Consider the following 14,144-nt stretch of genomic DNA (forward strand, 5'->3'; position numbering starts at 1 on the left):
CTGACACTTTTTTTGTCTTCCAAGAACGTATTTTCTTGTTTGGCTAAGGGCCATCACCTTCCCTGTCTCCTTTGGGAATAATGGGTGCATTTCTTACAGTCACATCCACCGATTTTCAGGCCAAAGTTTTCACGCGTTCAGTGGAAGGCAGTGTGGCATGGTGGAAAAGGTAGAGGGCGAAGACTCAGATCACCTGGTCTCCATCATCATTTCTGCATCTGGCTATATGAGGTGGGCTGATGGCTGTGCCAGTTTCCTCATTTGTACCGCGCACGAGGTCCCGCTTTGGGTGAGCTTTTCTCGCATACATGGTAAGCGGTGATTGGCAGGACCCCGGAGCCCTCTTGGGCGTTAGGCTTGGGCTTCACTTGCACTGGGTGGCCTACTGCGACTGTGGCGCCGTGACGAGAACGACGGGTTGCGCGCGCAGCACCTCCGTCGCCTCCCGATCCAGAGTCTCCGTTGCCAGGAAAACAGAGCGGCGCGCTTTCCGGCGCAGTCGCGGCGCGTCGCAGCTGTCATGGCGGAGACCGTCTGGAGCACTGACACCGGGGAGGCAGTGTATCGCTCCCGGGACCCCGTGCGCAACTTGCGCCTCCGGTAGTCGCACCGCCCCAGCCCCGAGGCCCCATTCTTTAATGTCCTTAGATCATTCCAACCTGAACTCGGTGTTCCGAGGCCCCCACTTCTGCTTACAATCCCGACCACTTCTTCTCTGGGCTCCCCACTTCTTTCACTATCCGTACTCCCATCCACTCACAGCCTCCAAGAGCCCCTTACAGACACACCCAAGTCCATTCACGTCCTTGGTGCCCCCAGTTTCTCAGAGCCCTGTGTCCCCAGTACAGCCTCTCACCCTCACTCTTCCCCATAGGACCGCCCACCCACCCACCTCCTCTCCGTTGTCTGCACCCAGCACACCTTGGCAACCCCACCTCCTCTGTTTTGTTTCCCCAATCCTTGCTTTGTGTTCATCTCCCGGTTGCGTGTCTGGTAACAAATATTTTGGGCTTTTCTTGACAGGATTCACCTGCAAAGAATCACATCAAGCAACTTTCTTCATTATCAGCCTGCTGCCGAGCTCTGGAAGGACCTCATAGACTTGGCCACTTTTAGACCTCAGCCAACTGCCAGTGGGTGTTATGGTGATGATGTGCCATCTACTACTAATTTTGATACTAATCAGAATTGTGGCCAAATGTAGTGAGATAACAAGTACTATACTTCTGATATGTTATAGATTTGCCTGGCAATCTACATTCTATTTGTGGCATTTCTAAAAGAGAAAACGTGTCCGAAACTCTAAATACACATATAAACACCTTAAAAAACAATTTTTAAACTGGGGACTGCTTGAAAAATATACATATAATGTGCATATGAAGATCAACTGTATTCATGTGGTTTTCCTTATCTGGGAAACCGAAAGAATGAGAAGGAGAAGACAGAGTGGTTGTGTCAGGTCACTAGTCTGTCTGCCTTTATTGTTTCTCTTTGTGTTCAGAGCTGTTCCTGGGCAAGAGTGTGGGCTTGCGGGTTGTGAAACATGTGTCTCTGAAAAAGGCATACTCAGCCAGCCAAGAGTGTATTAGATTAGATTTGTTTTCTTTGTTTTTGTTTGTGTTTTGTTTTGAGACAGAATCTCATTCTGTTGCTCAGGCTGGAGTGCAGTGGTATGATCACAGCTCACTGTAAACCTTGGTCTCCCAGTCTCAAGCCATCCTCCAGCCTCAGCCTCCCAAGTAGTTGGGACTATAGGCTCACACCATCACACTCGGCTGATTTTTTAAAGTTTTAGTAGAGAAAAAGTCTTGCTATGTTGTCCAGGCTGGTCTCAAACTCCTGGGCCCAAGTGATCCTTCCACCTTAGCCTCCCAGAATGTTGAGATTACAGGCGTGAGTCACTGCGTCCAGCCAGATTTGGTTCTGTTAAAAAATCATTTATTTGCCTTCACTGTCCTCTCCTGACACTTGGCCTCCTAAATTTCAGTGTTTGTGATACTACATATATGGCTTTAGAAATAGTAAAAATAAAGATAAAAATGCCAGGGTTATTTTCTAGCAAATGCAGACAGTTGGGACTGCGGAAGGGCTGGCTATTCAGCTTATATCTAAATTTCAGTTTCTTATATCCAGTTAGTTAGATATTTCCTGGAGGAGGCTGGGCGCGGTGGCCCACACCTGTAATCCCAGCACTCTGGGCGGCCAGGACAGGTGGATCACCTGAAGTCAGGAGTTCAAGATCAGCCTGGCTAACATGGCAAAACCCCATCTCTACTGAAAATACAGAAATTTGCCAGGTTGGTGGCGTGTGCCTGTAATCCCAGCTACTTGGGAAGCTGAGGCAGGAGAATCGTTAAACCCAGGAGACGGAGGTTGCAGTGAGCTGAAATAGTGCCACTGCACTCCAGCCTGGGTGACAGAGTGAGACTCCATTCCCCCACCCCCAAAAAAATTCCTGGAGGGTATTTTCTTTTACTCAGAGTAGTGATTAAGACTTGTTGAGTTCTAATCTTGGCTTCTACTCATACCAGCTCTTATATACAGCCTCTCTAGCATTTCTCTAGGTTGAGTGCTTAATAAATTGCTGAATTCCAGCTGGTTTTTGTGGCAAATATAAGAATAGGAACTTTGGTTATAGTCAACCACAGAGCAAGAAGTGGTGCTGGTTCGGCTCAAGCATTTGACTCACTCTGTTGTCTTTGGAGGTGGACACCGCCCAGAGGAAGATGAAGAGGAGGAGATTGTGATTGGGTGGCAGGAGAAGCTCTTTAGCCAGGTGAGCCAGTGTCTTTTGTCTGCTCTGTCTGTTCCACCTGGTCTGCCTCCACATGACTGGTGATACATATTGCCAAAGTGATTTCCAGACAGGTTGTAACAGTTTATACTTTGCCCTGTTGTGTTTAAAGGGCAGTGTAACAGGGATTGCCACTACTCAGATGCACTTTTCATCTCTGGGCTATATGCCGTCTGTAATCACAAACTTGGATTAGACTATCAGTCTGGTTCCTTTTAGGTCTAATGTTCTTGGTTCCCCTGGCATCCATTAATTTAGTGTTGGTTATGAAAACGTGTCAGATAGCATCAGCTCTGTAAAACTGATTTGATTAAATAGTAGTTATAGAAGCAAAAGTTTGCTGTATTATAATGATGTACACATCTCTGTTTCCTTATGGTAACCTCAGTTTGAAGTAGATCTGTACCAAAATGAAGCAGCCTGTCAGAGTCCTTTGGATTATCAGTACCGTCAGGAGATCCTGAAGCTGGAGAATTCAGGTGGCAAGAAGAACCGACGAATCTTTACCTACACTGACTCTGATAGATACACCAATTTGGAGGAGGTATTGTTCTTTCCAGGGTCTCATAGCTTCCCTCTTTGCTTCCTCTAGCTTTTTCGCCTCACTGGATTCTTGTGTTACGTCAGAAGCCTAGTAAGGGGAGACAGGTAGCCTGTCTAGGAACTGCTGTGAGCTGCTGCTGCTGGCAGCCAGCCTGGAATAGAATGGGCACAGTCTACAGGTGGTGAGGCTGCTGCTCCCTTCTCTGCCTGCTGGAGGGCCTGGAGGAGCTGCCAGTATCTCTGATTATATGCTTGCAGAGTGCATACTGGGAGAAGTAACCACTGGGCTTGACTTCCTCCATGCATCATGAAAAAAGACAAGTGGTGGCATCTGGAACAATCTAGATAAAATTCATCAGGGGATTCGGCCCAAACTCTGAGTATATGAGTTCGAAGAAGAGTTCAGTATAGCTGTGGAAAATGGCGTATGTCCTCAATTTGCCAATGACAAAAATACCCTTGTGACCTTGTTTTGCATTTTCTTCAGTCACTGCATTTCAGTTGCTTCTGTCTTCTCAGTAAGATTTTAAACTCCTCGAGGGTAGAGCCTATATTTTTTTATTTTTGTCTATGACTCTGTAGGTCTCTGCAAGGAACAGGTATTCAATAAATGTTTTTGAAAGATTGACATGCTTTCATTAGCAGAGCTGTGGATTGATAACATTAGCTGGTCATGGTGGCATGTACCTGTAGTCCTGGCTACTTGGGAAGCTGAGGTGGGAGGATCACTTGAACCCAGGAGTTGAAGGTTGCAGTGAGCTATGATAGCACCACTGCACACTGCAGCCTGGGTGAGACACTGTCTCTTTAAAAAATAATATCAATTAAATTAACTTTGGGTTGTCTGTTTTGGAAAAACAAATGAAAATGCAGTTAGTGCGCAGTTACCATGTGAGGATTTCCCACAAAATACCTGTATCCCATTTGGCATTTTCTAACCACCTTATTAACTTCAACATCTACCAAGCAAACTAACCCAACATTTTGTTGGTTTGTGCTCAGAGAATGCAGACTGATTTTAATATTAACATAAATAACTCATTTTTAAAATCCAAAGGCACACCACGATGTGGTAGAAATCTTCTTTGGGTTGTTTGGCCACTGCTTCCTCCATTAGCATGTATAATTGTGAGGTGGCGGAATCTGCAGGGTTCAGGTCCTGGATGAGGTTTCAGAAGGAAGACTTCCCTTCAGGTATTTGGCCCCATGTGGCCCTGACCAGATGGCTTACACAGGGCTACTTGCTTTTCCCAGCACTGTCAGAGAATGACCACTGCAGCCAGCGAGGTGCCTTCATTCTTGGTTGAGCGAATGGCAAATGTCAGGCGGCGCCGGCAGGACAGGCGAGGGATGTGAGTGCGGGCATGGGATGGGGGGCAAGCTTTTATTTTTTATTTCCTAAAGTTGCATAGTTTTGCATTTTTATCAGTGGTTATATACAGTATTCAAGTATTACTTTATGGTTAATTTAAAAAATAAATATGGCCGGGTGCAGTGGCTCATGCCTGTAATCCCAGCACTTTGGGAGGCCGAGGCGGGTAGATGACCTGAGGTCGGGAGTTCAAGACCAGCCTGACCAACATGGAGAAACCCCATCTCTACTAAAAATACAAAATTAGCCAGGCATGGTGGCGCGTGCCTGTAATTCCAGCTACTCGGGAAGCTGAGGCAGGAGAATGAACCCAGGAGGCGGAGGTTGCGGTGAGCCGAGATCGCGCCACTGCACTCCAGCCTGGGCAAAAAGAGCAAAACTCTGTCTCAAAAAAAATAATAATAATAAATATAAAAACATAAAATGTCTTCCTCACTCTTCATGTGGACATTTTTCCAAAGTGCCTCAGAGAGAGGGAAGGGATGTCATTTCTGTTTGTCAAATATTTTGACTCTTAAAAAACAAAACAGGCCGGGCGCGGTGGCTCAAGCCTGTAATCCCAGCACTTTGGGAGGCCGAGACGGGCGGATCACGAGGTCAGGAGATCGAGACCATCCTGGCTAACACGGTGAAACCCCATCTCTACTAAAAATACAAAAAACTAGCCGGGCGAGGTGGCGGGCGCCTGTAGTCTCAGCTACTCCGGAGGCTGAGGCAGGAGAATGGCGTGAACCCGGGAGGCGGAGCTTGCAGTGAGCTGAGATCCGGCCACTGCACTCCAGCCCGGGCGACAGAGCAAGACTCCGTCTCAAAAACAAAACAAAACAAAACGAAACAAAGCAGTTTGTCCACCAGCTCAAACTTCCCATTCTGCCGTGGCTCTCCACTGGGCTGTGCTCCATTGGGGTGTGCCAGGGAAGTGACCTTTTTGCGGTGTCTCCCAGGGAGGGCAGCATCCTCAAGTCACGCATTGTCACCTGGGAGCCCTCAGAAGAGTTCGTCAGGAACAACCATGTCATTAACACCCCTCTTCAGACAATGCACATCATGGCAGACCTGGGGCCCTATAAAAAGTGAGTGGCGCTTCTCACTGCCAGCTTAGAGCCTCATCCTTTTCTCCTCTCACCAGCTCTCCCCTTCCTGTTAGTATCATCCTGGGTTATAGGGGAGGGAGGGACGGACTTTTTCTTCCTTTTTTTCTTAGTTGCGAGTGACACTTCTCGCTGCCAGCTCAGATCCTCATCCTCTTTTCCTCTCACCAGCTATCCCCTTCCTCTTATCATCCTGTATTAAAGAAGAGGGAGGACTTTTTCTTCCTTTTTTTCTTAGTTGTACTTGGAAGAAAGTTTTACCATGACAGCTCTCCCTGTAGCCTCTGTTCTCTCCCCTGAAGGGGGCTCAGTATCTCTTCCTCTTTCCCTGGAGGACCATTGACCTCAACCTTGGTGTTTTCCTGATTTCTAGGCTTGGCTATAAGAAGTATGAACACGTCCTGTGTACTCTGAAGGTAGATAGCAATGGTGTGATCACAGTAAAGCCTGACTTCACGGGCCTCAAAGGACCCTACAGGTAAGGAGAGGAAGAAAGGGGTAGTGGAGACTGACATTCCTTCCCTTGGTTGCACTTCTTGTCCCTAGTCAACTAGACTGTCAGAAAGTCCTTCATCCGTTCTAACTTGTACATTCCCAGGCAATGGTTCGTATTCTGTTCCAAGTCATGGGCTTTAGGAAACCGGGAACTCCTTTCTCAGAAAGTGTGCAACTGCACTAATTTGAAAGGGATCACTTCAGTGGTACATTTAAGTGACAGTGATTCTCTGTGCTGCTGAATGTAGGACCTGACCAGAACAGAGTGGGGTGAACTCAGCCAGGCTTTTCCTGTGGGCTGACTGTTCCTCATCTCTGTATCTTGGAAACGACAGAAGTGTAAATTAGAAATTATCTGGACCAACCTGTCCATTTTTCAGGTGAAAGAACTGGGTGGCAGGAATGTTGTGCCTTACAGTTTGACTATAACTTCAAGCCAGAAATGGGCCCAGAACCTATACTGTCTGAGTCTAGTCTGGTGCCCTCTCTGGTTTATCCTTTTGTTTCTCTTTCCTGGTCATCAATACAGCCATTTTTATCATCATATACTTCAAGTGAGGTGTATGGCCCCTGATCGCTTATCCCTGGGCTGGGAGCTATCCCCAGGCCCATCTCTCATTATTAGAGTCGCTCCTTTCTGTGGCTTTGACCTTACAGGATCGAGACGGAGGGAGAGAAGCAGGAGCTGTGGAAATATACGATCGACAATGTTTCTCCCCTCGCACAGCCAGAGGAGGAGGAGCGGGAACGGCGAGTGTTCAAGGATGTGAGTGCGAGTTCATTCCAAGTATCGAAGGGATGAGCCTCAGTGCCTGGAGCTGAGACCGTTTCTGGACTTGATGTCAGCAGTTGCTTGGGAAAAGCCTTGCCCTTCATAGCCCCTTCTGACTTAGGCAGCATTGCTGACATATCAGAAGTTTTTGATCATATTATAATAATAACAATAACCATTTATTTGAGCACTTACCATGTTCTGTGCTAGGTACTTTATATACCTTATTTCCTTTAGTCCTTACAACAACCCTTTGAGGTGAACACTTTTCTTATTACCACCTTATAAGTGGGGAAACTGAGATTGAGGAGCTAAGTAGTCTGCCCAAGGTTACATAGCTTGTAAGCACGAGAGTCAGGATTCTGCCCCAGACCAGCTGACTCCAGGGCCTCTGCTTCACAGTAAAATGGCGGTGGGTCAGGTGCTTGTGCCTCCAGCTCTTGGTGATCCTTCCCACTATTGTTTTTCTTCTTCTTCCCATTCAGAACCGAACTTTGGTCTAGCCTGGGTTGCATCTTGAGTTTTGGTTTGGTTTGTTTCCTCAGCTTTATGGCCGGCACAAGGAGTATCTCAGCAGCCTCATAGGCACTGACTTTGAGATGGTGAGTAGCTTGGCTTCCTGCAGCACTGTGAGCTGTGTTTAGCCGGAGCATTCTGACTGTGGATGGGTTACAGCACTTCTCTTAAAGGCCTCCAAGATATACTCTACGGGGTGAAAAGGAAGGCAAAGAATAGCACATATAGTCCTTGTTATGTGTTTTGCAACATTGCATGTTGATAGAGAACTGTTAATGCTGAGAAAAAGGCCTGAAAGGCTACGCATATGCTGTGGTTGGCTTTTTTGGGGAGGGTGGGATTAGATGTGGTAGATGGGTAGTGGGTGGTGAGAGGGATATATCAGGGATTTTTGCTTTTTATTCCCTAAACTCAGGTAGTTTTGAATTTTTATCAGTGGTAATGTATTTATGTATTACTTTATAATTAATTTAGAAAATAAATATAAGGATGAAAAATGTCTTCTTTACCTTTCATGTGGATATTTTTTCAAATATCCCCATAGAGAGGCAGGGGTGCTATTTCTGTTTGTCACATATTTTGGCTCTTAAAAAATATAGGCCCGATGCGGTGGCTCATGACTATAATCCCAGCACTTTGTGAGACCAAGGTGGGAGGATCACTTGAGGCCAGGAGTTTGAGACCAGCCTGGGCAACATAGTGAGACCACATCCCTACAAAAACTAAAAAAAAAAAAAAATTAGCAAGGCATGTTGATACATGCCTGTAGTCCCAGCTATGCATGATGCTGAGGCAGCAGGATTGCTTGATCCCAGAAGTTGAGTTTGCACTGAGCTATGATCACACCACTGCATTCCAGCCTGGACAACAGATCAAGACCCTGTCTGAAAAAAAAAAAGAAAGTGGTTTAGTTCAGCTATTCTGTTGTGCTGTTCTTTGTCTTTTCTCGTTCTAAATGTTCCATCTCTAGACCTGGAAACAAGGATAGAATTACTGGTCTCCCTCTCTTTCTCTGAAAAATTAACCTTCACTGTTTCCATATTGCATAAGCAACAGATATTCAGTATTTAAAAGTTAGATAAGACAGATGCACAAATAATTAAAAAAGAAACTCCCTGGTTTCTTGACCTCAGCTATGTAAAGGGAACCGGGCATTCTGGCTTCCTATTGCACACCACAGGGCAGTTGCTGTTGCTTGGTTAATTTCCCATAGTGCATTGCCCTTACTGCCATTTAAATTATGTACTTTCCCCTTACATTATGTATCTTAGGAATGAAGGAAACAGATCTGTGGAGAAGTGTTAGGGTGGGGAGAAAGTGCAGTAGCGACACCCAGGGTCTGACCCCCAGTGTCAGGTTGTCTGCAGATTTGTAGATGGGGCTGGAGGAGAAGTGCCAATTCCCTTCAGGCCTGCTGATCCTTTCCCACTTCTCTTCACCTTAGACTGTCCCAGGTGCCCTCCGGCTCTTTGTAAATGGAGAGGTAGGTAAGTGTCTTGCTAGCATAGATCTCTTGATGCTAAGGCATGTGCCTAGATGTAGCTGTGAATAGTCTCCTCCACCCTGGTAGAGGCCTTGTCTGCTGTACTTGGAAAACTCAATGGTGAGTCTTTCCTGGAAATGCAGAGGGTTCCTGGCCCTCAAAAGACTTGCTCTCAGGGTGTGTTGGACCCTCAGGACTGGGTTGGGTGCTGAGGGTGGTAGGATAAAAAGCTAAAATAGCTTCCTGTTTTCTCTCTTAGTTTCAGCCCAAGGCTATGAGTATGACAATCTCTACGTCCACTTCTTTGTGGAATTGCCAACTACTCGTAAGTAATATTCTTAAGTCTCTCCTTTTATACCCATTCAGACAGATCTAGAGGCATTTGGTCAGGCTTCCTTTCCCACTCCTGTGCTGAAACTGTTACTATTCTTGTCAAGGTTGTAGATCACATCCACTTTGCCAAACCCAGTGGGAACTTTCCTGCTTTCACCTCGCTTTACCTTCCTGAAGCATTTGCCAGAGCCCACTGTGCTGCATGACACACTTCTCTGGCTTCTGGCTCCACATTTCTCTCTCCTATCTCACTGGTGGCCCCTCACCTTCCTTGGGTAATGCCTTCTCTTCTGCTGATCTTATACCGTGAGGGTACCCATGGCTAAGCCAAGGCCTTCTGTTACTCTCTGTCTGCAGTCTTCCTGGGTGACCTCATCCATCCCATGGCTTAAATACCATCGATATGTCTCAGACTCCCAGGTTTCTGCCTCCAGCCTTAACCTTTCCCCTGGATGCCAGACTCGTATCCAGTTACTTCTTTGTCATTTCTGTCTAACATGATCAAAGAGAACTCTGGATTCCTCCTCTTCCTTCAAACCTCTCCTCCCTGGTCTTCCCCATCCTAACAGAATGGCAGTGTCATCTACTGAGTTGCCAATGCCAAAAACCTAGGGGACATCCTTGATCCCTCACTTTCCCTAGCTCCCTATAGCCAGCCAATCTGTCAACAGTTCCTGTGCGTTCTGTCTTCAAAAGCTGTTGTGAACCTGTCTGTTCTCTCCAGCACCCTACACCAAGCCACCACCGTCTCTCGTCTAGGCCAATGCATTCAACTTCTGACTTATCCCCCTACTTCCTGCCTTGCTCCCATTTGCAGTTCATTTGCCACAGACACCAAAGCCAAGTTGAGTTTTAAAAAATGTAAACAAGTTATGTCCCTTTTGAGCTGAAAACCCCCAAGAGCTTCCCCTCCCACTTAGAGTAAAATGTAAACTCAATACCCTGAGTGAGCCGGCCTCTGCCTATCTCTTCCTTACAACATTCCAGTCATTCTTCCCAGCCAGGTTCATTCCCCCCTTAGAACCTTTTAAGGGCCATTTCCTTTGTCTGAAACCCTTTCTGCCATATCTTAGCATGGCTGGTTCTTTCTGAGTTTAGGTCTCAGCCTGTGTCGCTTCTGAAAGGCCTTCTCTTACCACCCGGTCTAAATGAGCCTCCCAGTCACTCAGTCCCTTCCCGCTTTGTTTGAATAGAGCACTCATCACTGCCCAATAGTCTCTTGTTGGTTTGTGTTTTGTTTCCCTGCTTCCCCCAGAATGTCAGCTCCATGAGAGATGGGGATCTTTTCTATCTAGTTACCAAGATACCCCTAAGATATACTAGCACATAGCAGGCACTCAGGAAATGGTAAATGAATGATAGATTATGTGAATAAATGAATAAAGAAACTTTGTCTTTTTCTGAACGACTTGCTTTCCTCCCAGGTGAGCTTACTATATTTGTTCTTTGGCTTTCAGACTGGTCAAGCCCAGCATTCCAGCAGCTCTCAGGAGTAACACAGACATGCACCACCAAGTCCCTGGGAATGGTATGCAGAATGAGAGCGGGTATCTGGAAGGGAATGAGATCTGCTCCTGGGATGGCATTTGAGGTTTTGTCAGGCCAAGTGCTGTGCACCCTGGGGAGGATTCCGAGTTGGGTGACTTGTATGTGGGTTCTGCAGGGCTACCTGGCCCGGAGGTCCTCTCTGCCTTTTTGAGCATGGTAGCAGCTTGTATTTGGGTGTCCCTTTGCATCTCAGACTCCTATTTCCCACCTGGGTGATAATTTTTCTTTTTCCCTTGTGAAGATAACCTTGTCATTGGCCACAAGGAGAACAAATTCCAAGGGATGGCTTGCCCACCCTATGACACTCCTTTTTATAGGACAAGGTGGCTCACTTCTCCTACCCATTCACGTTTGAAGCCTTCTTCCTCCATGAGGATGAATCTTCTGGTGAGTAGCTCAGCAGTTGATCCTGGGCCTTGGTTCCCCTCAAGCAGTGCTATCTTGGTGAAGGCCCGCCTGTGACCTGGCCGCTTCTCTCATTTCTCCCAGATGCACTCCCGGAGTGGCCTGTGCTCTACTGTGAGGTCCTCTCACTGGACTTCTGGCAGAGGTACCGTGTGGAAGGCTATGGGGCTGTGGTGCTGCCTGCCACTCCAGGTAACCGCTTGTCCCCGCTCTTCTGTGGCTCACATGCCCTAGGCCCTAAGAGCAAGACTAACACTCGAATGCTTCTGGTGAGGGGTGGGGATAGCTGGGAATTAGAAGCATTTGGCTTGAAAGAGTTCCTGTTCCTCTGAGGACTTTCTGCCCCACTCCATTAGAGACAATAACGTGGCCTTGGCACTGACTTCCTGACAGTCTTTCCTTGTGCTTCGTGCTCCTCTGATTGGACTCAGGGTGAGAAGCTGTATGGCAAAATTGGCTCATAGCGTGTGTGTATTGAATGAATCAGCATTCAGTTTGGAATAAAAGCATCTGCCTTTTACTGTGTGCCAGGCATTGTGCCATACTTCTCACTTAATTCTCCCAGCCACTCTGTGAGGTGCAGGTGGTATTATTTCCATTTGACTAGATGAGGAGAATGAACTTCAGAGAGGTTAAAAAACCTGTCCTGAGTATGCAGGTAATAACTGGCAGAGCAGAAATTTGAATTTCTCCCCGATTGACTTCCAAACAGGTGCTATGGGTAACCATGATAACCTTCACCAGAGGCCAGGTCATCACCAGACCAGGTGTTTTAGCGAAGTCTAGGCCTGTGTCATTGCTGGGGAGTCAGTGAGGGGCCACATGCCCTTTCTGGACCTGGCCCCAGTCTCCTCTTCCCTTGCACAGGCTCACACACCCTAACAGTCTCCACATGGAGACCTGTGGAGCTTGGCATGGTGGCTGAGCTGAGGAGGTTTTTCATTGGCAGTTCTCTGGAACTGGAGGACCTCTCCTATGTGCGGATACCAGGATCCTTCAAGGTGACTTTTGTCTTTGGAGCGACTTCATGCTGGGAACTTATGGTCCTGTCCTTCTGTTCTGTAGGAGGTGGGATCTGGGTCAAGACCCCTTAGTTGTGCATTGCTTCAATATTAGCCCCTTCCTTCCTATGGCTTAAGCTGGAAGTCATGACCACATTTTGAACCAGGTTGCAATATCTACACTGCTATCATAGGAGGTCTCTGGAAAATAGCATAGTTAGAGATTTCCCTTGGTCCCCATCAGAATAACGGGCTCTTTCTTTCCCCTGTCACTGAAGGCCTCAGTAATCAGATGTGGGAAGGATTCATAGTAAGCATGTAAGATCGCTGCCTCTCAAATGAGGTTGGAATGTTCCCTGGTATAGTTGGGGGAGCCCAGTAGCCCAGTATTAGCCTTGAGGTAATAGAGTCTGGGTGACGGAATAAGGTTTCCCCAACAGAACTGCGCTTCCCAAGAATGGGAATAAGAAAGGGGACGAGGCCAGCATACTGCGGGGGTGTCTAGAGACTGCAGAAACCTGATGCTCTCCCAATGGCATGCCGCAGGGGGAACACTTGAGCCGCTTTGGACTCCGCACAGAGACCACAGGCACTGTCACCTTCCGCTTGCACTGTCTGCAGCAGTCCAGGTGAGGGACCTGGCCCTCTGTCTCGGGGCACCTTATCCCTGAGGGGTGGAGAACAGCCGTAACCATGTGGCTGGCTTCCCTGCAGGGCCTTCATGGAATCGAGCTCCCTTCGGAAAAGGATGCGCAGTGTGTTGGACCGTCTGGAAGGTTTCAGCCAGCAGAGTTCCATTCACAATGTGCTGGGTATGTCCCCTCCCCAAGCCACCCTGGGTCAGCCTGGGTCTCATGCACTGCAGAGAGAAATACCATATGGCAGCCAAATACCATATCTCCTTTCCTTACAGAGGCCTTCCGTCGAGCCCGGCGCCGCATGCAGGAGGCCCGGGAAAGCCTCCCGCAGGATCTAGTGAGCCCCTCTGGAACCCTGGTCTCCTAGCTCACAGCAACCCTGGGCCACAGTGCAAGAGGACAAGATGGGGGATATTTGAGGCCAGTGCTCTCCTGCCTCTTCGTCTGTCTGATCAGAGACCACGTTGGTCTGCTGAGAACCAGAAGAGCTGGGAAATTCTCAGCTGGCCCCTCTGACTAGCCTTCTGCAGGGTCTTCTCCCTACCCTGTGGAAATAAAGCCAGAGACCCTGTGGCCCACCCCCCCCCTTCATATTTGCAGTCACTGTAAATGGGCATCACAGCAAGGCAGGCTTTTTGGTCTGAAGCTGTTTGGGGTGACCCCATAGTGAGTGTGGCCTTGACTCACTTTTCTGGCTTGTCTCATAGTAGCAGGGGGATGCAGGGATCTGCTGTTCTCCAGCCTTTAAAAATGGAGCCTTCCTTCTTGCAAGACCAAAGAAGAAGGAAGGTGGACGGTGAGAGGGGTCTTAAATCCCCAGCCTGTGAGTCTCAGCCTCCTCTTTCCAGGGCAGCCTCATTCTACTGCTTGGGGCTTGCTGAGGTTGAGATATGTGTTATTTCTGAGTAGGTGAAGGTTGAAGGCAGTGCCGAGTCCTTTCTGCTAGCTGGATGGTATCTTTTACTGTGTTCTTTTTGTTTTTTGGGTTTTCTTTGGTCCATAAACCCCTTTTATTTTGACTGATGTTCTGTTGGCTGTTTGTCTGCTCAGGTTGCTGGTATGGCTGGGGTGTTCTTCTTAATGTCAGGGCCCCTACCATGTCTGCCCTTCCCCTTTTCTGCCTTTCCCTACTCCACAGTGTTTCTTTGGG

At 47.7% G+C, this 14,144-nt stretch overlaps 1 protein-coding gene across 4 annotated transcripts; it reads left to right on the forward strand.

Annotated features, from left to right (window-relative positions):
• The first annotated feature begins 451 nt into the window (after window positions 1-451).
• On the forward strand, window positions 452-14,018 carry MKS1 (MKS transition zone complex subunit 1). Of its 4 annotated transcripts, XM_010372925.2 has the most exons (18): window positions 452-600; window positions 1,024-1,133; window positions 2,709-2,779; window positions 3,186-3,341; window positions 4,595-4,692; window positions 5,657-5,785; window positions 6,177-6,281; window positions 6,956-7,064; window positions 7,616-7,672; window positions 9,031-9,073; window positions 9,329-9,394; window positions 10,860-10,930; window positions 11,268-11,337; window positions 11,440-11,547; window positions 12,223-12,356; window positions 12,903-12,985; window positions 13,071-13,168; window positions 13,270-14,018. In XM_010372925.2, exons 1-18 carry the CDS (start codon window positions 521-523, stop codon window positions 13,359-13,361), a joined length of 1,680 nt encoding a protein of 559 aa, XP_010371227.2. In that variant the 5' UTR covers window positions 452-520; the 3' UTR covers window positions 13,362-14,018. The 4 variants fall into 4 exon arrangements, with proteins under 4 accessions (XP_010371227.2, XP_030779915.1, XP_030779913.1 ...); XM_030924055.1 differs by lacking the exon at window positions 12,903-12,985 and having other exon boundaries at window positions 13,270-14,017; XM_030924053.1 differs by lacking the exon at window positions 5,657-5,785 and having other exon boundaries at window positions 466-600; window positions 13,270-14,017.
• The last annotated feature ends 126 nt before the right edge of the window (window positions 14,019-14,144 follow it).

Source organism: Rhinopithecus roxellana, chromosome 19 (assembly GCF_007565055.1).
Source record: "Rhinopithecus roxellana isolate Shanxi Qingling chromosome 19, ASM756505v1, whole genome shotgun sequence".
Classification (NCBI taxonomy): domain Eukaryota; kingdom Metazoa; phylum Chordata; class Mammalia; order Primates; family Cercopithecidae; genus Rhinopithecus; species Rhinopithecus roxellana.

Bases quoted from the DNA above. Each gene is read 5' to 3' on its own strand.
- MKS1 (XM_030924055.1), top strand. From the start codon at position 521: ATGGCGGAGACCGTCTGGAGCACTGACACCGGGGAGGCAGTGTATCGC. The intron at 2,780-3,185 runs GTGAGCCAGTGT...TGGTAACCTCAG, and splicing joins AGGAGAAGCTCTTTAGCCAG to TTTGAAGTAGATCTGTACCA. The intron at 12,357-13,070 runs GTGACTTTTGTC...GCTTCCCTGCAG, and splicing joins GGATACCAGGATCCTTCAAG to GGCCTTCATGGAATCGAGCT.